Consider the following 25,737-nt stretch of genomic DNA (forward strand, 5'->3'; position numbering starts at 1 on the left):
TCGAGAAGTCGTCGTCGTAGTCGGAGGCTCGGGCCGGTGATAGGGACTGGGCCCATGTCAGACCCACCTTTCTTTATCGTCCCGCGATTTTTTTCCAAAATACTTTATCGAGAGCTCGAACTTTTTTGGTTTACATCTCGAGCTTCCCCAATCCAATTCTCCACGCGCAATGGATATCCACCGATGCCGATTCGTGCACTATCCGCCCTCGACAATCAATGCGCTCGCCTTCTCCCAATCTAAAATCACAGACGAGACGAAAACCGCACCGCCTCGTCTCGCAGTCGGTCGCGCAAATGGCGATATCGAGATCTGGAATCCTCTGAGCGGATCATGGCTCCAGGAGACGATTATACGGGGTGGAAAGGATAGGAGCATTGATGGCTTGGTGTGGACGCAGGATCCTAATGAGGAGATCCAGGGCGAGACTTTGATTGGGAAGTCGAGACTTTTTAGTTGTGGATATACGACTACGGTTACGGAGTGGGATCTTGAGAGGGGTGTGCCGAAGAGACACGCGAGTGGGAATCATGGCGAGATCTGGTGTTTGGCTGCGCAGCCGCCTCTGCTCGGGCCTGCTAAGGAGGGGGAATGGGCGGGTCAACATCTCATTGCTGGGTGTACGGATGGTGCGCTGGTGTTGTATTCGACGCAGGATGATGATTTGCAACTTCAGAAAATCTTGATCAGGCCGAGTTCGAAGAAGGCGAAGATCATTAGTGTGACGTTCAAGGACAGGAATATCGTGGTTGCTGGATGCTCTGACAGTATGATTCGCATTTTTGATATTCGGAATGGTGCATTGTTGAGGAGTATGTCGTTAGGTGCTGGTCCGGCTGGTGGACCGAAAGAGATTATTGTCTGGACAGTTAAGACGTTGAGGGATGGGACGATTGTTTCGGGCGATTCGACAGGCGAGTTGAGGATTTGGTCGGGCGAGACGTATACTTTGAAGCAGAGGATCAAAAGTCATAGGCAGGATGTTCTCAGTCTTGCGACAAGTGCGGATGGCTCGACAGTCATAACCGGTGGTATGGATCGAAGAACTGTAGTATACAAGCAAGTTGGAAAGGGAAAATCTCGGTGGGCAGAAGTCTCTCACCGCAGATATCATAAGCATGATGTAAAATCAATGGCAACTTTCGAAAGCAAGGGCATGAGTGTTGTCGTTTCAGGTGGTAAGTTGAACTTCGTACCCTGGAAAGAGTATATCTAACAATTATTAGGCCCGGACGCTGCACCAAATGTTCTCCCGCTTTCTCAATTCGGACTCGAAAATCAGCGAGCACTACCATATATACCCCAAGACTCGATCATACAAAGCTCGAGCAAAAGAAGACTGATGATGAGTTGGTGGGATCGAGAGATCTTAATATGGCGACTAGGAAAGTTCCCAAAAGCTAATGCTAATTCAGAAGATGAAGAGGAAGACCCGTCACGGACTCGAAAACTTGTGGCGAAGATTCTGTTAAAAGGGGAATCAAATATTACTTCTGCTTCTTTAAGCCGAGACGGTACATTACTTGCAGTTGCTACTGTCGACGATGTCAAGCTATTCCAGCTTAGAAACAAGAAAACTGAAGATGGCCTTCGCGTTTCAAAAATCGAAGTGCCATCGACCGTTTCCTCTGGGGCACGATTGATCCAATTTTCGCCAAACGGGAAGTGGCTTTGCATTGTCCGACCAGATAGTCGGATCCTAGCTGCTAGGGTCGTTCAGGAGGAAGGATCTTTTGTTTTACATCGAAAACTTTCGAAATTAAGAAGAATTGATCGCGAAGCTCCGAAGATTGTTCTGCTAGGTGGTCTTGGTCGCTATGATAGAACTGTAAGCAAGATTGCTTTCTCAACAGACAGCAACGTACTAGTGGTCAGCGATTTAGCGGGATATATGGACAGCTTCGTACTTTCGGGCGAGGAAGATCTTTCACTTGATACCCCAGATGTGGACGAATTCGGTTCAGCTTCCGACTCCTCGGATTCAGAGAGCAGTAGCGAAGATGAGGAAGAGATCGTTATCGCGCCACATAAACTCATATTTGGTCAACAATGGTTACGTAACCCATCCGCCTCATCGATACCTAAATTACCGTCTGCTCCTACCATAATATCCTTCAGACCAGACAGCTCTGCCAAGAATGGCCACGTTAATAGAGTCTCACCTCATCCGACACGCAACAATCCACACCCAATATCTCGTGCTTTACCAACATCCGCTACTACACCTGATCGTCTGTTCATCATGACTGCATGCTCTTCCGTATTCGAGTTTAATGTTCTGTCCGGTTCTCTGACTCCTTGGTCGCGCCGTAATCCATCATCCATCCTCCCAGAGGATTTCCGCAGAAATCGTGATCACGCTAGGGGATGTTTCTGGAATGTTACATCTGAACAAGCTCGCATCTGGTTATACGGAGTAGGGTGGTTATGGATGTTTGATCTGAATGTTGATTTCCCTCTTCCAAACGAGGCCACATCTACTGCTCTTGTCAACGGTAGTAAGTCAAAGGAAATCGCTGAAACGCCGAACAAAAAGCGAAAGCACAAGGGAGGAAACGAAATTAGCACAGGGGCTGGTTCCGCGATCGCTAATGGTAACCTCGAATTGGGGATTTCAAGAAAAATCCAGAAAGTTGCCGAGGGAGGAAAGAAGCAAATTAGAGAAGATATTGACATCAATGCTTCTCCATTTGATGAAATGGACCTCGACACCGACGCAGAAGGGCCAACAGCTCTTGAGCGTCTGAGAAGAGGATCTTCTGCTGGAGAAGCTCGCGCGAGTGGAGCGAAAGCAAGCTGGCGTACCTACAAGTATCGACCCATCTTGGGCGTTGTGGTATTGGGGGAGGAAGAAGGCGAAGCGGGTCTTGAGGTTGCTATTGTTGAAAGACCGATTTGGGAGGTGGAGCTACCTCCCCGCTACTATGGTGACCAGGAGTGGGAGAAGGACGGTTTGTGATACTCTGGCGTCTAAAATGGTACTGTTTAGCATAGTGTAGGCGTGTGGAGTTTAAACCAAGACTTGTGCATCGGCCTTGATGAAGGCTTGCCATTGCATAGTCTATAAATCTTGTGTTCTATATAATTCAGCGATAACGAATATTATAAATTCAATCGATACACAAATCTGGTTTCAAATTACTCTCACACAAAGCATTTAAACGAGATCTCATTCTTAAATCATTTCATAAATCCTTTCTACCAATTACAAAATACACGACCCTCATATGGCTTCAAAGTCACGGAATCCTTCACAGCTACCTCGTCTTCCGCACCACCAATCAACCGGCTCCATCCATTATAACCCTTCGCTTCGAAATTCTGTTCTGAGTCTGAAAGGTTCAACAAGACCAGTGCCTGTCTACTACCATCAGACTTGCTCATCGTATAAGCAAACACCTCTTCCTGGGTATCCAACATCTTGAAAGAGCCATAGATGAACACATCTGCCTCTTTCTTCCGTAACGCCAGCATCTCCTTGTAATAAGCGAAAACACTGCTTTCCGAGTTGAGTTGACTCTCAACATTCCACTCTGGATAATCTGTGTTGACTCTCATCCATGGTTTCGAAGATTTCGTGAACCCAGCATTTTTCGAGTCGTTCCATTGCATTGGCAAGCGACCGTTATCTCTGGCTTTCAAACGAAGCTCTTTCATCACATCTCTCATATCTGCACCAGGACCCCTCTGCTTTTCAATGGCAGCATAAGCATTTCGACCTTCCACGTCAATGTAGTCCTCAATGCCCCACTCCCTAGGCACATTCGCCATCCCGATCTCTTGGCCTTGCAACAAGAAAAGCGATCCACTCAACGTACATAGATACGTTGCCAACATCTTCGCAGCCGTCTCCCTGTACTCCGGAAGATCAGACGCATATCTCGAAAGCGACCTCCCGGAATCGTGATTATCCAGATACACGGCATTCCAGCCTTCGAACTTGGGCATAGCCTCCTGCCATAACTTCGTCAACTTCTTCAAGTAACTCGGCTTGAAGGCGTTATGTCCATATTTCCCATCCACACCAAAATCCATATCCACCACATCCCCCGTAAACAACATCTGCAACTCCCCTCGCTCCTTCGCAACATACATCCTCACACTCTCCTCATCCTTCGTAAATCCCAACTCGCCCACCGTCATACAATCATACTTATCCAGCACCTCCTGTCGAATCTCTTTAATATACTCATGCATCCGCGGCCCAGACGCGAAATACTCCGCTCCACTCTGGAATTCCTGTCCAGGATCCGTAACTTCCGCATCCGGTAAATCCGGGTGTTTGGACATGAGATTCATGGAGTCGATACGATATCCATCAACCCCCTTTTGAAGCCAGAACTCCATATCGGCGTACGTCGCGCGGCGCATATCCTCATTTGCCCAGTTCAAGTCGGGTTGCGTGGGGAGGAAGAGCGAGAGATAGTATTGCTGGCTTCCTTGGTCCCATGTCCATGCCGAGCCACCAAATACTGAAGCCCAATTATTCGGCGGTTTTCTCTCCCCTTTTTCACTGTATTTGGCGTCCCGCCAGAAATACCAGTCACGTTTCTTACTCTCTTTACTCTTTCTCGATTCTTGAAACCAAGCATGACGATCTGAAGTATGATTTACCACCAAATCCAGCAGTATCTTAATCCCGCGCGCATGTAGTCCTGCGATTAATTCTTCCACGTCGGACACGGTGCCGTAGGGTTCGTGGATGGCGCGGTAGTCGGAGATGTCGTAGCCCATGTCATCTTGCGGCGATTTGAAGATGGGGGAGAGCCAGATGGTGTTGATGCCCAGCGAGGAGAGATAGTCTAGTTTGGAGATTATGCCGGGGAGGTCGCCTAGGCCATCGGCGTTGCTGTCGAGGAAGGAGGCGGGGTAGATTTGGTAGACTATTGCTTCTTTCCACCAGGTCTTTTCTGGGGGTGGCATTGTAGTGTTGGTCTGTGGTTTGGTGTTAGAATGGATGTTGAGAGTTTGTGTTGTTTGAGGGAGAGGGTGAGGGAGATGGGACTTACTTCTGTTGATCCCATGTTTGTATGACGTGTATCAGCTGACTTGTTGAACAATGATAAAACTCAATTACTTTGATTGATTCGAAGATCTCTAGAAATTCGAAACATCAAAGCAACATATATATCCCCTCCTCCTCCCCGTGACTTGACCCTCCCTCAACAACCCGTCCCCCCTTTCCCTAGCCGAGCCGTTCTCGGTTGTATCTTTCGGTTGAATTAGACGAGTCTCCTCAGTCCCCCATCTTCCCCACCGTGAGCCCACCTTCGAAACATTCTTTCATCCCGAAAGTCTGGTAACCTTACACTTGCACAATCTGGGTTTCGTTGATAGTGCGGGGTCTCCGGGTTGTTGGCGTCGATGGTTGCATTTATTCTCGGTTTGATTTCGATGGTTAAATTATGATTGCTTGAGGTATTGATAGGGCAGCATATCATGTTTGAACGGGGCAAAGTTCTGAAGGGTGAATTTCAATTGGCGGTCTAAAGTAATTAGATCCGACAATACTTTGTAGATGATATCTGGGTCGGGGGAAACACACCAATGGTTTGTCAAAACTTTTGTGGCAACCAAGCGGGATTCCTTTGGTCGATAGGATTACATGGTTGAATTATTATTCGTTGTTAATAAGCCAGATGTGTCAATGTTTCGATTGCCACAAGGCAAACTAACATGTGGATTATGCAGGATTCGTATATTTAGTATCCCACCACGGGGTACAGCTGAGACTAGTGTAATGCAATTCTGGAGAGCGACTTCCCCACACTTGGGTGCAAACTGTAGAGTTACTTGTCCAAATACCGAGATATCTTGCACAGACAGCCTAACTTCATTTAATTCTCATTTTTGCTATGTCTGGATGAAAGATCGGGGGGAAATCTACGTCTTGCACGTGAAGACTCGGATGGAAGACGCAGAAGAAATTTGTGTTCAAATCATGTAATAAATGTATACATAATTTCTAAAGGATACCCATGCTAAACTCCTTCCCTAAAAAAACCTGTTTGTTTTAGGATCAAAGCCTACATCAAAACCAACACCCAAAAAGCTCAATACACACAACTCAAACAACAACAATAGGTCTCTCCATAACCTGCACCACCCCCTTTTCATCTACAGTCACATCTTCAGCCGAAGACTCAACAGAGCCCTCCCTTCTCGTAGGCCAAGCATCCTTCAACCCTTCCCAGCACCAAAACCCCACATTCTCCTCCTCAAACCCGCCAAAATCATAATCAACTCCCAGCGACTCTAAACTCGGATATATCCTCGATGTCAAAGCAAACCGATCATTTGCGTAAACCTCGATAATTGAGTTATCGACAAATAACCGGATATCAAGATCTTCATCTGGAAGGAGGGTGAAGCGCCCTATTTCGGTGAAGCTACTTCCTAGGTTTTCGAGGGAGGATTTGCTGCGATCGACGGATATGGTGGAGTTTGCGAGGTCGAAGATGATTTTAGTGAGTTCTTCTTTGTTGGGAGATTGACGGACGTTGAATGTGAATTCTTCTGTGCCGGTTGGCTTTTTGAAGGTTGTTTTAATCTCGTAATTCTTAGAGCGTATGCTTTTGAAATTCTCAAGTGGGATCTGTGTTCTTGAATCGCGGACTTGGGAAATTTGAGGGGCTGGTCTTATACCAAGGGCCGTCATTCTCCCAGCTTTTTCGTCGACATACCAGATATCCTCCTCGGAAATACTGTCAGCGATTGGTTTTGAAATCTCGTAGAGCTCTCTTGGATGAGCTATACATCCAGCCCAACCTTGCTGTTTGATTGTCTTTGCGTTTGCGGACTCATCTGCCCATCCCAATTGCAGTAGTCGTCCTTCAGCGTCGCGGAATATGTGGATTGCATACAGGATACCGAAATCAAGCATGCCATGGCTGAGAATGTTGAACTTTGGTTTTCCATTTTCGAGAACAAACTCTCCTCGTAGCCATAGGGTCAAGTGCCGATTGTGTCTTGTGCTAGGGATATCTTCCTCGATTCCAACAAGAATGTAATTGCTCTCGCCAATATTGAAAAAGCTCGCACATTCGAAGTTCATTCCCCAAATAAACGAGCTCGTCGGCGAGACCGGAGTATTGGTTTCTACTTCGAGAATCGTTGAGCATAAATCCCAGCCAAGAAGATTATTTGAAGAGTATAGATGAAGTGCCGAACCTCTCCCTCGCTCACCAGAAGCAATCATCATATAGTCCGTCGCTTCATCGACGCCCAGAAATCTCGAAAGCGTCGTCCAAGGTGAGACGAACGGATCTCGCCATCCAGTACTCAGTTCTCTCTTCGGTGGCACGGAAAGAAGCGGGTTATTCTCATACCGATGCCATGAAACGCCGTAATCGGTAGAAAAAGCCACAGATTGAGATTCGCAACCCTCGAGATATTCCTTTGACCAATGTATTGGAAGTCTCGAAACACTCGTATAAAACAAAAACAAAGCCGTCTTTCCATCAATAACCCTCGAGACTATAGACCCCGAGAAGACACCTTTTTGGTCGTAAGATCCTGCTGCACCGTTTGTGATCGGTGGACTGCAATCTGTCCATGTCACTAAGTCTTTGCTCTTGGCCATTCCCCAAGCAGAGTTGCCGCCTTCGGTGGTTCCTGGGTTCCATTGGTAGCAGAAGAGGTATTCTTTGGTTTCTGGGACGTAGACGGCTCCGCATGGGTCGTTGGACCATGAGTGGGGTGCGATGAAATGTGAAGTTGGTCGGAAGCGTGTGAATGACATTTTTGTTGAATGTGGCATTTGTTGTGTAAAGAACGCTTGAGGGAGAGTAAGGCAAATAGACAAAAAGAAGAGAGAAATTGGTCCCAATTTTGTGATATAGTCAGAGGTTCAAAACCGAACTGTCCCATGTGAAATGTAGATGAAGAGGGGAAAAGAAGTTCCGCAGATTGAGGTAGAATGATTGATTCAACCGAGATAGTAGAGCCAACAGCTACGGTGAACCAGTGTAGATCAGACCTGTGGAGTCTGGAGTATTGTTTCTTGGAGACTTCGTAAACATTGACACTGGGCTAGATCTGCAGCGGCCATCGGGTGTATGTCCTCGGTTAAATAGGGGTTGTTTTGGCCAATCATAATTCACCCAGACCAACACTTGATGCTCGTAAGTTCCTTATTGTTAGTAAGGAAGATATTCTCCGTGAGTATATAATACTAAAAAGCCTTAAAAACAATACAGTGCGGGAGACGGCCGAGGGCGCACCCCCAAAAGAGGCGAAAAGTGGGTTAGAACCGACCTAAAATACGCACCCCGTGGAGAACATTCCACCTTGGCAATCGTGGGGAAGATCAAAGTCCAAAAAATCACCCTATTGGTTCCCGCGGGTGTTTTTCAGAAGCTTAAAAATACACCCGAAGGAGGCGAACCCAACCCAGGAAATGTTTTTGCACTACTGATGACAGCCCCTCATGGAGAAGTGCATTTCGCACGAAGTCGAGAAGCATCTCCAATCCCCAAATCTGACCCCACCCATCACTGCGGCACCCCAGGAAATGGGATGACTAGGTTTGTATGGATGCGGGCCAGAATGTGAGTTGTGTCGATGTCGTGTGAGCGTTCTCATCTATATAATACCCTCGACGATCCTTTGAAATATCATCATTCCGAACATCAACACACTTCTCTTTGAGACTCTCTGGTCTTTAATCAATTTCACCTCAAGCTTTCGCCTCTTCTCGTTTCTACACTCTTTATCCTTAACAATGGCCGACTCAAAAGAAGTCATGGGCGGCGCAACCAACCAAGCTCTAAACACCACCATCGACATCGAAAAGAAAACAGAATACCTACACTCAGAACACTCCTACCCCGGCGTCGAATCCGCCGAAAAACTCCCCGTCTCCGTCGATCTCACACCACGAGAGCAATACCGCCAACTCTTCGCCGCCATCAAGAAAGACAAGCGCTTCGTGCTATGGGCTTTCTACGTGATGTCCCTCGTCTTCGGATGGGGTTACGATGCCGGACTATCTGGCGTTGCAATCGCATTCCCGGAATTCAGAAAGGATTATGGGAATCTTTATATTGAGGATGGGAAGTCTCAATATGTTATCCCAGCACTTTGGCAGTCTCTTTGGAACGCGGCTTCGACTATTGGGCAGGTGTTTGGCGCTTTCTTGGTTGGTCAGTTTGCGGATGTGTTTGGTCGACGACCTATCCTCTTCTTGGCTGTTGCACTGTCGATTGCTTCGTCTTTCGCGTTGGTCTTTGCGCCAAATCTACCTGTGCTCTTCGTCTCTAAGCTGCTTCTTGGATTTTCAGTCGGTTTCAGTACCGCAACTCCACCTCTCTATGTCACGGAGAACTCGCCAGCAAAGCTTCGAAGTACCATGTCCTCTCTCACTAACGTAATCATCGTCCTCGGTTTCTTCCTCTCATCGCTTACCGGATTCGGCGCTTCCCACATCAACGGTCAATGGTCCTACAGACTTGCATTCGTCATGACCTTTCTCGTCCCCGGCCTCTTCTTATTTGGAATCCCGTTCCTACCAGAATCCCCAGTCTGGTACATGAAAAAAGGCCGCGAAGAAGACGCACGCAAAGCCATCATCCGACTCTTCGGCAAAGACACCGACGTCGACGAGCGAATCTCAATCATCAAAGCCGAACTCCACGCCGAAACTGCAGAAGCCAACTCCGTCAGCCAAACCTCCTGGAAAGCAATCTTCAGCAAATCCCACCGCCGCCGCACAATCGTCGCTGTCCTAGGTCTCCAATCCCAGAACTTCTCCGGCGGATACTTCGCAAGTATGTCCTCTCCCCCCTCCCATAAACCCATAACTAACACCCACCCAGACACATACCAAACATACTACTTCGAACTCATCGGCCAAACCAACTCCTTCGGCCTGACCGCCATCTCCTCAACCCTCCAATTCCTCGCCAACTGCTTCGCAGTCGCCATCTCCGACGTGCTTCCCCGCCGCAAAGCCCTCATCGGCGGCGGCACCATCCTATGCGTCTGGTCGCTCATCATCGCCGGGACGTCCATGGCGCCTACCACCAATGCAGCAGCTAATACCGCGCTCCTCGCTTTCATGATCACCTGGTCCATGCTGTATACCGGCACGGTGGGCTGTTACGGATGGGCCGTCGCGCAGGAAACCGCATCCCAATCCACGAGACCAAAAACCATCTCCTTCACGGTTGTCTGTCAACAACTCACTGCACTTTTGTTGTCTTCGGTATTCCCATTCTTCATTAACCCCGACCAACTGAATTTCGGCGGGAAAGTCATGTTTCTGTTCGTCGGTGCGGAGTTCTTTATTCTGCTCGGTCTGTGGTTCTGTCAGCCCGAGACGAAGAATAGGACGTATCAGGATATCGATGCGATGTATGCTGCGGGCATTCCGGCGAGGAAGTTTAGCGAGTATGTTGTTGATGATGGGGTGGTGATGAAAAAGGAGAATCGAACCGGGTTGGGCGGTTGAGTTTGCATTTTGGAGCAGGATGGTGTTCTTAAGGAGTTGGGTGAGCGTTCTGTCTGTTACTTTTGTTTGTAAATATGATAGCTACGTTGGTAGAGTGTGTACATATTTTTGCTCTAATGAGGAAGCTGTATCACCATATTGTTACTTACCATCCTGAAAAAACTTTATTTCAGAGCAATTAATATTGTAGCTTTCCCCAAAACAACAGACACACCATTACATCATTCCCCAAATGAGTTGACAAATTACCGTATCCTTCGTCCACCATTTCGAGCAAACATCGTGTTTCAACTGCCACTCATCTCATCCACCGCGCGGCACACTTACATTCAACCCGGCCCAAAACTCATGGTAGCTACTTCAAACTACGAAGCGGAACCGTCCAAACCGTCGCATCCCCTCCCTCCCGCCCAACCACCATCACCCTATCACCGAAAACAGCAACTTTCCACACAGACTCAACACCCTCCAACACATCATCTCTGCTCTCACCCTCCTTCAAATCCAGGACTTTAACTTTTCCATCAACTCCACCCGTAATAACAATTTGACTATTAAACGATAAACACGTCACCGATCCTGTGTGTGCTTTTACACTCCACAGCTTAGTTAAATCATGAGACCAAGACGTGATTACACCGTTAAAGCCCGTTGAAATGAGACCTCTATCAGTTGGTCTAAGTATTGATATCGGTCCGTTATGAGCATTAACTCTTTTATTCTGGGTACTAAACGCAATATAAGCCACAGAATCTAACACTAGAGCACTTCAGCATACCTCGTCTCCAAATCCCATGACACAATAGACCCATCAGAACCCGCAGTAAATACCTCCTCATCCCCAACCACAATCGCATATACAACGCCGTCATGGGCGTTTAGGACGCTTCGACATTGACGCGTGGATAAATCCCATCGTATGAGTTTTCCGGCGTATGTGCCAGCGAAGGCGGCATCGTGCTTCAGAGCAATGGTTCGAATCGCATCCTGTGATTCATGTTTCAAGATAGCAGTATGTTTTCCGAGTTTCAGATCCCATATGATGATTCTGCCGTCTTTTGAGCCCGAAATTGCGGTAGATAAAGGATCTGGGATGTGGATGGAGCGGATTGTGTCGGTGTGTCCTTTCAATGAACGAACGAACTTTCTAGATACCATACGGATGTTAGCGTAGACCATTATTTAGATGAATCTTGAGTGTTATCTAAAAGAGGTTTCCTACCTCCTCGCTAAATCCCATACTTGAAGATTCCCATCAATGCCACCTGCAATAAGCACCGTATCCTTCACAGCAAGTGACCATAGACATACAGGCTTCTCAGCTTTAAGCTCTGTTATGTGCTTGCCATTTGGTTGGAATAAATGAATCGAGCCATTATTTAAAGTGACGGCTATTAATTCGGCGTCGACATGTAGACTAGTTGCAATAGTGTTGCTGGATAATTTGCAGCTGCTAATCCCGGAGGCATTGACTGTTGTGGGTATATTAGACATCGCGGTAGAAACGCCGAGTGTAGTTTGAGGAGCAAGCAGTCTACGACAAGATTGACAATAGGTTCTTCAAATTGAGATTCGAACTTCAAAAGCTTGACGCTGCTTAACACTTCTTGCTGTGAACAGCAACGCTACGTCATTCCAACATCTCATGCAAGATGAGCAAATGCCAGCTCGTGATGTTTAACACTATTCAGTATTTAGCCAGAAGCTGAAAATAACAAAGTGATAATGAAAGATGTTGGATCTCAAAAATAGTCGCCTATAATTCAAATCCACAGCAAACGATTGATGGACGGAGGGCTGGAGGGTAAGATCTCAGACAAACATGCAGAAGAGTATGTAAGCTTGGACATTTAAAAATTGCTCAAATGACTTGAAGGGTAACGTCCAACCTCTTACACGGTGTGTTGACAAAGTGAGAGTAATGGAAAGTCCTACTCTTTAGTAGATGTGCTCAAAGGGGATCCGGAAGCGATAGCATTGAGAAGAAAACAGTTTGAAGAAATCGCGGTGAAAAACTTTGTGCTCAGGTAAATATATGTGGTTTTCTGGCTAGCACCAACTCATACTTTCTTGCCGGTCATTGCTAGCCAATTGATGTTTCTCTTTACAAAGCCACCATAAACATGCTCAGGTGGTAAAACCATACGCGCACTACTCCAGTTGGCATAGAGCTTAGTCCTAGACATGCACGCGGCCAAGCATGGCCCAGCTCATAGAGATCAAGAGCAGGGGCTAAGTGCAACTAAAGGATATTGTGTTGTATCAGAAGAGTTCTAAGCAGCCATTCTTGTGGACAACGAAGCCATCCCGCTGAAGGTCAAGATGAAGGGAAGTTCCGTTGCATTATGTCTGGAACTGTACGTGCCGCTCAACTCTCGTTCCGTTTTGCGCGGAAGGCTATGTCATTGGGTGATCAGCGCCATGATAATACATATCAGAGAAGTTCCAGCTGTGTAGCTCTAAATTCTTAGACCAACATTCAGTCTCCCGCCCAAGAGTTATCTCAGTGAGTGCGACCATGTGACTGAAATTTGTCTTCTTATTTTGAAGTGGCTCTGGTATAAAAGCCGACATACGTCCAGAGTTCACTCATGCAGACATCGATGTGCACCAAAAGTGCGGCGTAAGCAGTCTAAGAGCCGAGTTGCAACGGGCATTTCTTGTTGGGCGTTCTCCGTCGGCATGGGCGCTGGAGGTAGTGAATGGCCTGTAGAATTGACCTGCGTAAATAACTCTGCAATTCAGGTGCGACAAAGCTCGATCTCTGTAAAACAGCCCATGCTCTGGTCCGCGCCGTATAGTATTCCCCCGTTAGACAGACCGCTCTGGGTGGATCTGCTTGAGTAGCCGTTGTTGCACGAGCCGAAGGACGGTCATCCGCGGTCGCTCTCAAGAGAGTAAGCTTTCACCATTTAAATCATCTTCCTCTGGAGGCATCTGTGTAGACGCAATCCAATCCTCCATCATAGCCTGGCCTCCTCCATTTGCGGCCGGTCCTTTGCCTTTCCTATCTTTCCGCTTGACAATCAAACAAAGTACCCGACCATAGATCGCAAATCCTTCATACGTAGTATCCATTGCCATTTTCTTTTTGTCATCGTTTGGTGCTTCTTGATCTTCGTCGTCCTCTTCAACGTCTCCATCTTTGCGTCTTTTTGTAAGGGGTTCAGAATCGAATGAAGATTCTTCGGAGTCTATATTGGTATTCGGTCGTGAGCGCTTTGATCGCCGAGGGTTGTCTGCAACGAACAACGAGTCCTCTTCGTCGGCCGCAGGCAGGGTTGCGAGGTCGACTCCATTCTCCTCGCTTTCCTCGGTGCGCAGAGCAGGTACATCATCGACATCGATCGCATTCTCGTTGGTGTCGCCAGTGATTTTGTTGGAGTTGGATTTCAACGGCTCCTTGGTCTTAATTTTGAAGTTCTTCTGCTTGGTGAGAAGAGAATGTCTTGTGCTGGTTTCGGTCAGGAAGATTGACACTTCGAAATCATCTAATTTAAATAAGCATATTTCTTCTAGCTTTGCAACGATTAAATGTACCTTCTGCTACTACATCCTTCACCCCTTTCTTCTTTCCGCCTTTGCCTTTGCTTCTCTCATTTTCTTCCCGGAGCTTTGGCAGTACTAGAGGGCGTACGCTTTCAAAGACGCGGGGCAAGACTGGAGCTCTGGAGTTTAGTAGCCATGATTCAGCGAGGGCTGGTTGATCAACATATATGCGACATTCGAGTACGGAGTACTTGGTTATGCGAAGATATCTGCGAATTGGTGGCATTGTAAAATGGAAAATGTAGATTTCATGTTGGCCGTCGCGTCATTGCGTGTCTGGGTGACAGCTCGCAAGGCCATGTATAAAATGATGTTCAGCCTGAGGCACCTCAAGATACGACAGCAATACGAGGTACATGAAGTGGGTCAATGCCGTCACGGGTATTTCCATAACTTCGGTGCCGACGGGAGGAGTCTGTAGCTGCATGAATAGAACGAGAACGTCATACGGCTTGTTTAGAGAACAATGCCAATAATACCTACGTTGAGTTATTTTCTTTTTCTCTCCTCATATCTCTCAATTCTGCTTCATCTTTTGTTGCGTCCAAAAGCGCACCTTCAATTTTCAATCGGTATCGGGAACCGAGCAATTCGTTCTCTTCCGAGAATACCGCAGAGAATTGGTGTATGTCTTCTAAGCATTCTTATCACTTGACTTTCTATTAATTCCTCTTAATTGCACAAGATCCTGTTTCTTTGTGAGACTCAGGAACAGCCGGGTTGTTAGGCGGTAACTAGGCTCTGGTATTTTGCGGGTGAAGCCGGGAGACTAACCAACGTACATCAGTAATCATTGTACTACCAACAATTTATAGAAAAGCGTCAGCAGTAGCAATTGGTTTTCCCAGCTGCAATCATGAATAGAATAGTAGAGTCATCGGCTAAGAGCTCTTTGAACATTCGGCCAAGTACTTTTTTCAGTCGCATGTTCCGGAGGAATGCTTCAACAACACATGAGCTTGATGCAACGAAAGGGGGTGAGTCTTCACGTCTTCTCTTTAGGACCAGCAAGTGCTAATGCTTTAAAGACAGAGAACGTGTAGTTATATTAGGATCCGGGTAAATTACTCGGAAACTGATTTATGTATCTACTAATACTTCCCAGCTGGTCCGGATTCGTCCTTGCACGACAGTTGGATACAAAGAAATTCCAACCTGTTGTTGTATCACCAAGATCGTATTTCGCCTTTACCCCTTTACTCGCTTCAACCGCGGTAGGGACTTTGGAATTCCGTACAACTTTAGAATCTGTAAGGGCTCGTCGAACAGGCGTCGAGTTTTATCAAGGCTGGGCAGACGATGTCAACTTCAATGAAAAACGACTTATCATTGAAGAGGCTGCACGAAGACCTACTGGACCTGCAGGAAGTAATATGATTCCTGCAGTAGAGCAAGGTGAAAAAGCTCTCGCTACGAAAAAGAAGAAAGGTCAGCTTTTTGATCTGAGTTATGATAAGTTGGTGGTTGCGGTCGGGTGCTACAGTCAGACTTTTGGAACCCCTGGTGTGAGAGAGAATGCATTTTTCTTGAAAGATGTTACAGATGCCATCAAAATCCGGAGAAGAATCTTGGAGTGTAAGTTGAAATAACCCCTCTTCGTCACGAGACTAACAATATATTGTAGGCTTTGAGACCGCTGTGTAAGAATTACCCGAGCCTCCCTTTACCCCTTAATTCCCCTATAGTCGTTACTCAAAGTCGGAAACATAAACATCAAAACTAACATCAAAAGCCTCCCCACAACATCACCTGAACTAAAAGCAGCCCTCCTAAACTTCGCCATCGTCGGCGGTGGTCGTAAGTCCTCCCATCCCTTATCCACCACCTACTAACACCCCCAGCAACCGGCATCGAATTCGCCGCCGAACTATTCGACCTCTGCAAAGAAGACCTCGTAAAAGTCTACCCCGCCCTAATCCCCCACGTTAAAATAACAATCTACGACGTGGCCCCCAAGATCCTTCCCATGTTCGACAGCAAACTCGCCGACTACGCACTCAAACTCTTCGACCGCGACGGCATCAAGATAAAAACCGAACACCACATCCAAAACCTGCAACCAGGACTCCCCGGAAACCCCGCCAATAGCGGAGGATGTTACACGCTCAAAACGAAAGAAGAGGGCGAATTTGGAGTGGGAATGTGTGTCTGGAGTACAGGACTGATGATGAACCCCTTCATCCAGCGTGCTTTAGACGACGTCCACATCTACCCAACACGCAGCGCCAAAATCTCCGCCTCGGAATCAACAGACCCAGCATCAACACAGTGGTCACTCAAACGCTCCCCCCGCAACGGCGGTCTCATGGTCGACGATAAATTCCGCGTCAAGCTCGTCCCACGAGACTCCATCGCCTCAGCGTCGACCTCCAAATCCAAGTCCCCCGACACGCCCACCCCGGAAGCAACCATGCACGACGTCTTCGCACTCGGCGACGTCTCGGTGCTCGAGACCGTGCAACTGCCAGCAACAGCACAAGTCGCATCGCAAGAAGCGAAATGGCTTGGCAAAGCGCTGAATCGAGGACTTACGGACGACACGCGCGGGTTCAAGTATTCTGATATGGGCGTGTTGACGTATGTAGGTGGTATGAAGGCGATTATGCAGGGGAAGGGTGGGACTGAGATAAAAGGGTAAGTTATGAGTGTAATTGATTCGCAGGGAAAATAAAGGTTTACTAACCTCAATGACAGGAGAACAGCATGGCTAATCTGGCGAGGTGCCTACCTAACAAAAACCATCAGTTGGAGGAACAAACTGTTGATTCCAATTTACTGGTATGTATTCCCCTATCCATCTTTTCTACCATCTCCCTTTTCACCATCCCCCATTCTTCCATCTCCCGTTCTTTCCACCCCCATTTCCTTCCATCCAACTTCCTTCCATCCCCCTCTCCTCAAATACATACTAACGAACCCCCAAAGGGCAATAAACTGGTGTTTCGGCCGCGACATATCTCGATTCTAGATCTCTCATACAACCATCTCCCCATCTACCCATCTACCCATCTACGCACCACCCCACAACCCTCCTCATCCCAGCCATCCACCACATCCCCACGACAATTCACCTTCTAACCCACCCATCCGCCTATCCACCACCAATATCTACTCCTCCCAACCACACCCTCTCTACCACCTCATCCAGAACCATACGCATAAACCACAACCAATCATCCAATCATTTCATCAGTCATAAAATTAGACACCCCATATCACTACCTATAGATCTCCTTTATTGGCGTGAGCCAGATAGCTTAAATTTTTCCATCTAAATAGCAATGTCTAAAATATCATACCATATAAATCACCATCTAAAGGGGCTAGAACCGCGACTTTCAATTAAAACTTACTGCTTTACCCCATCCTTAATTCCCCATCTTCAGCCAAATAAAGACATGTTCAGATAACTCATACATTCTACACTACCTCAACTAACATTACATTCCTCCCATAATCCCATCACCCACTAAGAATAAGTAAACTACCCACGTATTCAATACAAACCCATATTCCATACCTCAACATAAAATACCTCTGCTGTCCTTTCATTCACACCACCTCCATCACCTCCATCCCCTCTATAACCCCAATAACCCTCAACACTCAACCATTCCGTCCCCTCACCCCTCCCTCCGCTTAACAACCTCAAAAAACCCCTTCCCATCCAGCCCCTTCGCCTTACCTCCACCTTCTTTCCCACCCTGCCCCTTCCGCTCCCCACCGACCCCCACCGCAGCCCCAACAACCCCAATCTTCCCTCTAGGAATCTCCAATCTAACATCCTCACCCCCACCATCCCCACAATCCGCCTTCGCACTAACCATCCTCCCATCCCCACAAACGATAATATCACCAAACAATTCCGGGGGCGCTGATAGCGATGTCGTCGACGATGCTGTTTTGCCCGTGATGCTAGGAAGCGAGGAGCCGGGCGTGGAGCCTGGTTTAAGTTGTGCTGAGGAGGAACTGTTTGTGTTAGTCAAGGAAAGATGTAGGAGGTAGAGGAAGGAGAGGAGAGAGCCTACCTGGCGACGGAGTATTTAGGCAGGGCATTAGCATTTCCATTCTCAAGTTGTCCGTATCCCGTCAAATTACTCAATCCCATCGAAGACACTGCAGAGCTTTTTGCATCACATCCACTACCCAAAGTCAGCACTAAATCCCGTGAAGCATCCCCTCACAAGATCACTCACCTAACAGTAACAGTACAAGTAACAGTCAACACATCCATAAAACTAAACAACGTAACCGTATCCGAATACACGGTACTATGCCACGTTTCCGTCTCCGTACACGTTTCCGTGACAGGTATGGGACATTTAGCTGGTGCCGGACACGTTGCATTGAGAGTCTGAGGTCGAGGGATGGTAGAATTCGAAGGATTGGTGGTATTTTGAGGTGTAGGTGGCATGCGTGTCTGCGGAAGTGCTGATGAGGAGTTGAGAGCTGGCGAGGAGACGTTGAGGGATGGTAAGCTCATTGGGGGGATGGTTGCTGTGGTTTGATTGTGAGAGGATGGTGCGAGGGTGGTTGAGGTGTTAGATGGTAAGGCGGTTGAGATGTTTGCTGGTTTGGTTGCTGGCATGGTCATGTTGCTGGATAGGATCGTCATGTTCTTTGACGGGTAGACCATTGATGTGGTATTCTGCGGCCGTGTAGAATTCGTCATCGTGCCATTCCCACCTCCTGACGCCATAGCAGAAACATTAGGTTTCGAGATTGGCATATTCTCCCCTTGATATACTGGATTAGCAGGCAAAGCCGTAGTCTCTGCTCCCTTCGTCTCTACAACCCCCGAACTCTCACCACCAGACGCTTTCCCACCCTGAGAAGAAGCAGCCATACTCGTAGCCAACGAATCCGCCAGCACACCGATATTAGAAACCCCAGTCGTAGCAGCTAACAAGCTCCCTACCGCCGCGCTCCCGGCTTGAACGAGTTGATCAACATCGGCCGTAGGAACCGGACCGACCATACTCTGAACCTCAGCCATAGCCGCTTCGACATCGTTGACTTTCGGCGAAGCGGCGACAGGCCCAGCAATATCTTTGACAACACCCATCACAGCACCAATGGGCGAGGGACTCTTTGCTTCTCGCGCTTCAACACCATCATCAGATCTACAAAGGTCAGCACCAACCGCACTCTTCACCAAAACCAGCTTACCTCCAACCCAAACGAACCCACCGTTTATTCATCGTACTAACATCCTTTCCCCCATCCATAAACTTGAATCCTTCCCCAATCGATATCACGACCAGGACAGAGATTGCAATCAGCATTGAAATGGTGGCGATGGACGCACTCGGACGACGTGAAAAAGGCATGTTGTATCTGACCATGTAAGAAATCCCAAGAAGAGTCCAAAAAAGAGAGTAATTTACTTGAAAGAAGTAATTTGGTGGACCGAAAGAGCGTGGAGGACATCCAAAATGGAGAAGACCAAAATTTGTGATGGAGGAAGAGAAAGACAGTAGGAACAGAAAGCATATGGATGGGGATGGTGCCTCACGATACGTTCTTTCCCTGCAATTCAGATTCTCGTGTAAGCGAATCTTCCACGAGGTATGCGTCGCACTTTCCTCTACCTTCCAGGTGCTGCGCAATGTAATACTGCCTTGCGATGTTGTATTTGTGGAAGAGAAGAAAGCATTCAATTCATGAGACGTATCTACTGAAAGAGCTTTCCCGAGCAAAGTTTAGATTTTTGCCATAACACCCCATAACATGCCCGCTACAGAACCAATATCTAGTATCTCTTACCCTGGCGCAAAACATCACCAAACTCCTCCAAAGGACTTCTGATGAGCTTAGTCTCCTTCCATAAGTTGGGGGTCAAGTATCCGTATGTGTTTCCGACAGCGACGAAAGTAGCCTTGAGAGTGTTTTCGAGAGTCTTGGTAGATCCGGAAGAGGAAGTGTAAATATCATCGACACCGGCAAGTTGGAGAAGACGCTTGACGGCTGGGGAGGCGACAAGACCGGTACCACGTGGAGCTGGGATAAGCTGGAAAATGTTAGCATGTTTAAAATTGAGCTTGAATATGTGACTTACTCTGACTGAGACGGAACCACACTTTCCAGACTCCTTGGTTGGCAAAGAGTGAGGAAGACCCAAGTTTGTACCCCAGTAACCTCTTCGGATTGGCAGAACGCTCAACTTTGCGATGATGATAGCAGCACGGATAGCAGTTGCGACTTCCTTTGAGGTTTTGATACCGAGACCAACGTGTCCCTCAGAGTCACCAATAACAACGATAGCCTTGAAACGGGTACGTTGACCGGCACGAGTTTGCTTCTGGACTGGCTTGATCTGTTTTGGGAAGATATCAGTATTGATCGCACAGAATCAACCGTATTTCCAGCACGCAGATTCTCATACCTTCATAACCTCATCCTTCAACTTTGGCAAGAAGAAATCCACAATCTGGTACTCCTTGATTGGGAGAGAGTGTAGGTAGATCTCCTCCATCGACTTGATCTTTCCATCTTTTACGAGACGACCAAGCTTGGTAACTGGCTGCCACTCCTTCTCCTCGTTCTTGTTGGCACCGCGACGAGGTCCACGTCTTCCACGTCCACGTCCTCGGTCACCACGGTCTCCTCCACGGTCGCCGCGCGATCCAAAGCCACCGCCGCGAGCAGCAGCTCCACCTCGAGGTGCGTCAGCCATATTGAGTCGAATTGGTCGTGGTGGTGATGGTCAATTCGGGGATGTTGTGCGGTTGGCGACGATTGAATCTCGAATTCGCAAAATTCTGAGGATTTTCGACGTGGAATCTTGTGTGGGCGGAATGGACATTTAGCCGAGCGGCGCTAGCACTTTAGTCTGGCTCGAATTGGGGAATTTGGAGGGGCAGTCACATGACCAGCCTCGAGTCCTCTGCCTCCATTTTGGGCGAACGGAGTGGCAGCCCGAGATCTGGACTGCACCGCTCATCGTCTCCGAGATGCGCACCTCACTGGATCGTCGACATATGCACATCCAAGTGATCATGTGCAGCAAAAACAATATCCAGCAATCAGCAATTCTGAGTAATGGGAGATCCCCAAGAGGGGCAAAATTACGAAGTGATATTTTCGACAACCCAGAGGTATCATGTGCGCAACGAGCAGCCCAGACCATCGGTATCCGATGAACTACATTTTTACAAATCCTTATCCCTATGAACGCCTCGCTCTTCGTCTCGCTGCTACCCAATGTAGTGTTTAGATATAAAAATTCCTAGTCATACACGTTGACTCCCAACTCATCTTCTCCCAGTCCTACTCATCACCTGTCCCTTTTCCTTTCCCAGCCTCCCCAACCCATTTGCCAATCCTGGACGCCGGGAATGTTGATTGGAGCTCTCTTGGCGAGATTGGCATGTCTATCTCTCGTCATTTGACGCTGCGAAATTCATATATTGAAGATCGTGATGTGCATGGCCGTTATATTATGACTCTCCAGATCAAGCGAGATCTACGAGGTGTGTGGGCTGTGAAGTCCTCCACCCTTCATGTAGGCATCTTTCTTCCGCTCATGATGATGTTGCATTACACCCCCGGGGTATGCTCTATTCGCCATGCTGTCCTTTCCCTATGCTCAAAAAATAATGTCGCTATGATGATGCTACCAAGAAAATGTCGTTTCTCTGTAATTGAGGGTTCCATCCTCTCGTGGAATGGCCGATGTCAGTTGCACCGCCAGCCATCGTTCTTCTGAATTTATATGCAGATATGTCACCAAGTATCGCGCACTTTCTGGAATCGATTCTGAGTCCTCGGGGATACCTTCTCCTTCAATTTGTGAGAGCCACGCGCATAGACGAGCAACGGTGATGGTGTCGAAACATAGTCCTTCTCTTCGTGCCTTTGACCATAATAACTGAATTGCTCGACGACGTATTCTGATGTCACGGCATTTGATTGCTGTGATGGCGAGAGGAAGTACAGTACCCATATCGAGCGTGTATCGTGCCGTATTGGTTGGTTCGTCCGGCCGTGTGATGAGTTGGCTGGACTTTGTTATGATTTCGTGAAAAAGCGCGGTGAATTCATCATACAGCATCTCCGAATGTTGAACGCTAGAAGCGAGCAACACCGTGGCGAGATTGTAGTAAATGCTGAGAATGTTTGTTACGTCCGTCAAATTGGCTCCTGCCTTGATTTCCGCTGAGTACACCGCTTGAAACGCTGACCTCCACTGATTGAGTTGATTTGAGTAATGCTCGTGTTGTCGCATCCAGAAATGTGAGTTCAATATATCCGGATTTTGTTGCGCGTGGCCAACAGATTTCAAGTAGAATTGCGCGATGCCTTGCATGAGGAAATCCCATGATTCCCGTGCTTCCTGGACACTACAGAAGGAATCGGTCGTTACAACATCCTCCCAGTCACATTCGGGCATGGGGAACGGCGGTGGAATGAACAATCCTTGGACGTCGAGTCGTGAAAACATCCGGCCTAAGTCATCAACCAATCCATCCTGAATCTCTGACAGCGAGTCTTGCGATAGCCTCGAACTTTGCCCCTTTCGTGCGATTCTCCAATCCGCCAACAATCTCGAGCCGCCTCTCAGATGCGTCAACGATCCATTATAGCTTCCTTGCAACGCCTCAAATGTCATGAAAAGCACACAAGCCGTTAGTGAGATCCTCAAGTGTCGTCGTCCATCCGATAATAGTGTTCTTAATGCTCCAATCGCTTTACTGTATTTGTCTAATGCATAACTGTGATGCTCATCCATGTGGTGGTGATCGATGTCCGGGAATCCTGAGAGCGACAGTCGAGTAGGGAACGAAGTTACCTCCAATGACTTTGCGAGCGCGCCCAAAGCTATCGTAGCGTAACGGATAGGCGCATCGGAATGACACAGCTGAAGAACCTTTTCTGTCCAAAAAGTCGGATCGAATTCTCCACCAATTTCGCCGGCGGTCTTGTCGCAAAAGCGCTGAAAATACCGTCGCTCCTCAGCAGTCCCCGGAATAGCTGTCGATGGTGCGTATGGCATCACAGAAACTGGTCTTGGGTGGATGGCTACGGGTGTTACTTGCTTCTCTGAGTCTTGCTCGATCGTACTATATCCACCGCATTCCCGACCCAAATTCTGACATCGGATGCATCCTGGCTTCGTCTCGTCACACTTGACCCGACGCTGTCTAAACACCATTAGTATGATGGGGATTAGAGAATCACTAGGTCCAGTATCGATCCAGCGACTCTCTCATTGTTCTCGAGGTATACATACTTGCATGTCGAGCACCCCGTCTTCGAGCGAGGGCCGCTCTTTCGCAAACCCTGACTCCGTGAAGACTGCTCGGGTGAAGCTTGGTTGGGGTCGGCAAATTGGTTGAAGAATTTGTAGACATTCGGAAAAGGATGCCTCAATGACATTGTTCTTGTCGTCGAACACAAAGGAGCGAATGTGGTTGCCGCATCAATGTCATCCAGAGCCGAACTCGGACGGTTCCACCAAACATACGATTTGTAACAAGTCGACGGGATCAGAGCGACTATGAATCAGTAGATTCGAGCAATTCCAAAGAACGTGTTGCATGTCCAGACTCTCTGTGTTCATCAGTAAGAAAAGACGATTTTCAGTACGCCGCTAGAGAGCGTTTGGTCGCGGTGCCCATGACAGGAAGTCTAGCACAGAGATGATCAGACTCGCCCGCGCTGAATGCGTGCCATCTCGCTTTAATGGCTAATCTATGTGAGTGTGATGGGTGAGCCAGGGGGTTCAATCTGGCTAAAAGGAGATCCCCAGCAATATGTGAATCTAGAGGGTTACCAGTAATCAGACTCGATACATGATGTGACCATTCCGGAACATACCTGGCGAAGCTGGGGCAATGGGTGGACTCAGAGTGCATTCCCCTCAACTCCCCCTCCCCCAGACCGCAATAGTCGGTACCAAGCGTTGAATGGCAACCCAGGATATATTTTGGGCTCCCGGCCAGTCAGAGCAGTGATGGTAATTTAAAAATCCAGGGTTTCCTCACGTGTTCCGGCAATATTCTGCACGGGGAGGGAGAGGAGACCAGTCAGAGGGGGATAAGGAGGCCTCGCTAAGCCTGCCCTAGCGAATTTACCCATGAGAACAGGCATGAGTTGTCTCCTGAGCGGTTTCCCCAGGTTGATAGACACAATCAGAACCTGAGAACCATGCCTCTTGCGGGTGCGCTCGAGATGAGGTCCGCTGCTAGGCCTGAAGCGGTAACATCACCGGCTGGCCCAGCGAGCTTTGGAAAGTGTCTCTTTGAGTTGTGTTGCAGTCGACCTGTTGTTCTGCAACAACATTCATTGCCTTATCTGACCGTCGCCCTCATCTCTATGCTGCTACTTCGAAGTATGCATACCCGAATACATACACAACCCATCGACAATCCCTCTTGCCAGCCTCTCTTAGCCCAGCTGCTCTTGCCCTCGACTAAGCACCGGTCACCCGCCTGAAGGCTTCCCGCTGTCACTGACCACAATTCGCTACGAGGACACCCCCTTTGCTCAGTCCTGTTGAGCCAGCCGTGGCTGCTGAGCATCTGGACTGGTTCTTCATGCGGAAAAGCTGGAGCAGCTTCAACCGACCATGATCATTGGGCGACACACGACGGGCGCCCCTCTTATGCGTCGTTAGCGCTTAGGATCCTTTCCCCCCCTTCTCGGAGATCTATACCGCTGTCCCGGATCAAAGCAACTTGAGGCCCAAAAGCACCAAATAGAAGCTCCTCATGGCCAGCACTGCTCCGTACGCCGGAGGAACCTTGTCCCATTCCGAGCTCTGTCTGGCTGGGTTGAAGCTGCTCTACTGAGGCTATATATGAAGCAGAAACGAACTCCAGTAGTCATGGCATCTTCTACCAGACTTAGTCAATCATGTGAGCGACACATTCTGGTCTCCACCACCAAAACTACTTCAACTAAAGACGCCTCGACGAGTTGTTTGTGCTTTACCTCCTTGGCAGTGTATCATGACCCAATAGAGAGCGGAGGGCGTTACGGTGTGTTTCGTTTAATTATGATATTATTCGTCTATCAAGGTCTACTCAGCGCTGCCGCTTCGTTCGCCGAATTTCAAACCATGCCATGTTCCCCGGTACGATTTGTGCCCCCTCCTCAAGATTTCATGTCATGGAGAGACAAAGCGGCAGGATCAAATGCGATTTAGCACAATACAGGATGCTATAATTGAGAGAGGTTCTGAGAGAATAGCTATTCGAGTGCCGCCCTTCGTCTGCGTCTTGACTTGTCTCAAAACAGTGAGCTGCAGTCATCTCCAGCAAAAGTATCCAAGCCTCATGTGGTTCTTGCTAAAACTCAGTTTGTGGAGTCTCCAGCGACGGGATACGTGGATGTCAGGAGTGGGTATTTCCACGATCGTGGGGTTGAGTATGCACGTCGTAACTCCTCTCCGAGAAGCTTTACCCCCCTAATTCGTTCCTGCGTGTCTTGATACAACTTCAATCTCTCTTTTGAACTACCCCACGTCAGCCTTACCCGTTATGGCCATTATTCATTGGCGATATCATGCCTTCAGGTTCAAAGAACATGTCAACCACGTGTAGATAACAGCGGCGCATCTCATCTCATGTTTCTAAATGTTTCTAGATCGTTGGTCTGACAATGTTCGTGTTCGAACTTCCAAGTTAGACAAGGGAAGATAAAAGCTTGATCTGATTTGATGCATCAAGTCTTGAGCTTCTCTGGAACTTGCCTCCTAGCCATAATCAGCAAAGATCCACGAGGAACCGGACAAA

General features: G+C 48.0%; 10 protein-coding genes across 10 annotated transcripts; 3 read left to right on the plus strand and 7 right to left on the minus strand.

Moving 5' to 3' along the window:
• Positions 1 to 169: 169 nt before the first annotated feature.
• On the plus strand, positions 170 to 2,959 carry GLAREA_04447 (WD40 repeat-like protein; the record flags this gene model as incomplete). The annotated part of the gene is made up of 2 exons (XM_008086824.1): positions 170 to 1,178; positions 1,227 to 2,959. The coding sequence occupies 2 exons, from the start codon at positions 170 to 172 to the stop codon at positions 2,957 to 2,959; spliced, it is 2,742 nt and encodes a 913-aa protein (XP_008085015.1).
• A 239-nt stretch (positions 2,960 to 3,198) lies between these two features.
• Positions 3,199 to 5,024, minus strand: GLAREA_04448 ((Trans)glycosidase; the record flags this gene model as incomplete). Its single annotated transcript, XM_008086825.1, has 2 exons — positions 3,199 to 4,935; positions 5,010 to 5,024. 2 exons carry the CDS (start codon positions 5,022 to 5,024, stop codon positions 3,199 to 3,201), a joined length of 1,752 nt encoding a protein of 583 aa, XP_008085016.1.
• A 1,043-nt stretch (positions 5,025 to 6,067) lies between these two features.
• Positions 6,068 to 7,741, minus strand: GLAREA_04449 (Arabinanase/levansucrase/invertase; the record flags this gene model as incomplete). Its single annotated transcript, XM_008086826.1, has 1 exon — positions 6,068 to 7,741. One exon carries the CDS (start codon positions 7,739 to 7,741, stop codon positions 6,068 to 6,070), a length of 1,674 nt encoding a protein of 557 aa, XP_008085017.1.
• Positions 7,742 to 8,722: 981 nt separating this feature from the next.
• Positions 8,723 to 10,450, plus strand: GLAREA_04450 (MFS general substrate transporter; the record flags this gene model as incomplete). The annotated part of the gene is made up of 2 exons (XM_008086827.1): positions 8,723 to 9,767; positions 9,816 to 10,450. 2 exons carry the CDS (start codon positions 8,723 to 8,725, stop codon positions 10,448 to 10,450), a joined length of 1,680 nt encoding a protein of 559 aa, XP_008085018.1.
• A 355-nt stretch (positions 10,451 to 10,805) lies between these two features.
• On the minus strand, positions 10,806 to 11,944 carry GLAREA_04451 (WD40 repeat-like protein; the record flags this gene model as incomplete). Its single annotated transcript, XM_008086828.1, has 3 exons — positions 10,806 to 11,178; positions 11,229 to 11,597; positions 11,673 to 11,944. The coding sequence occupies 3 exons, from the start codon at positions 11,942 to 11,944 to the stop codon at positions 10,806 to 10,808; spliced, it is 1,014 nt and encodes a 337-aa protein (XP_008085019.1).
• A 1,395-nt stretch (positions 11,945 to 13,339) lies between these two features.
• On the minus strand, positions 13,340 to 14,225 carry GLAREA_04452 (uncharacterized protein; the record flags this gene model as incomplete). The annotated part of the gene is made up of 2 exons (XM_008086829.1): positions 13,340 to 13,941; positions 13,991 to 14,225. The coding sequence occupies 2 exons, from the start codon at positions 14,223 to 14,225 to the stop codon at positions 13,340 to 13,342; spliced, it is 837 nt and encodes a 278-aa protein (XP_008085020.1).
• A 630-nt stretch (positions 14,226 to 14,855) lies between these two features.
• On the plus strand, positions 14,856 to 16,967 carry GLAREA_04453 (FAD/NAD(P)-binding protein; the record flags this gene model as incomplete). Its single annotated transcript, XM_008086830.1, has 8 exons — positions 14,856 to 14,976; positions 15,028 to 15,058; positions 15,105 to 15,574; positions 15,624 to 15,639; positions 15,732 to 15,796; positions 15,841 to 16,633; positions 16,694 to 16,777; positions 16,925 to 16,967. 8 exons carry the CDS (start codon positions 14,856 to 14,858, stop codon positions 16,965 to 16,967), a joined length of 1,623 nt encoding a protein of 540 aa, XP_008085021.1.
• A 655-nt stretch (positions 16,968 to 17,622) lies between these two features.
• On the minus strand, positions 17,623 to 19,329 carry GLAREA_04454 (uncharacterized protein; the record flags this gene model as incomplete). Its single annotated transcript, XM_008086831.1, has 4 exons — positions 17,623 to 17,968; positions 18,028 to 18,141; positions 18,196 to 19,122; positions 19,169 to 19,329. 4 exons carry the CDS (start codon positions 19,327 to 19,329, stop codon positions 17,623 to 17,625), a joined length of 1,548 nt encoding a protein of 515 aa, XP_008085022.1.
• A 422-nt stretch (positions 19,330 to 19,751) lies between these two features.
• GLAREA_04455 (Ribosomal protein S5 2-like protein) lies at positions 19,752 to 20,675 on the minus strand (the record flags this gene model as incomplete). Its single annotated transcript, XM_008086832.1, has 3 exons — positions 19,752 to 20,009; positions 20,058 to 20,315; positions 20,385 to 20,675. The coding sequence occupies 3 exons, from the start codon at positions 20,673 to 20,675 to the stop codon at positions 19,752 to 19,754; spliced, it is 807 nt and encodes a 268-aa protein (XP_008085023.1).
• Positions 20,676 to 21,614: 939 nt separating this feature from the next.
• Positions 21,615 to 24,091, minus strand: GLAREA_04456 (Zn2/Cys6 DNA-binding protein; the record flags this gene model as incomplete). Its single annotated transcript, XM_008086833.1, has 3 exons — positions 21,615 to 23,142; positions 23,232 to 23,496; positions 23,986 to 24,091. 3 exons carry the CDS (start codon positions 24,089 to 24,091, stop codon positions 21,615 to 21,617), a joined length of 1,899 nt encoding a protein of 632 aa, XP_008085024.1.
• Between the last annotated feature and the right edge of the window lie 1,646 nt (positions 24,092 to 25,737).

This window comes from Glarea lozoyensis (assembly GCF_000409485.1).
Source record: "Glarea lozoyensis ATCC 20868 chromosome Unknown GLAREA5, whole genome shotgun sequence".
Classification (NCBI taxonomy): domain Eukaryota; kingdom Fungi; phylum Ascomycota; class Leotiomycetes; order Helotiales; family Helotiaceae; genus Glarea; species Glarea lozoyensis.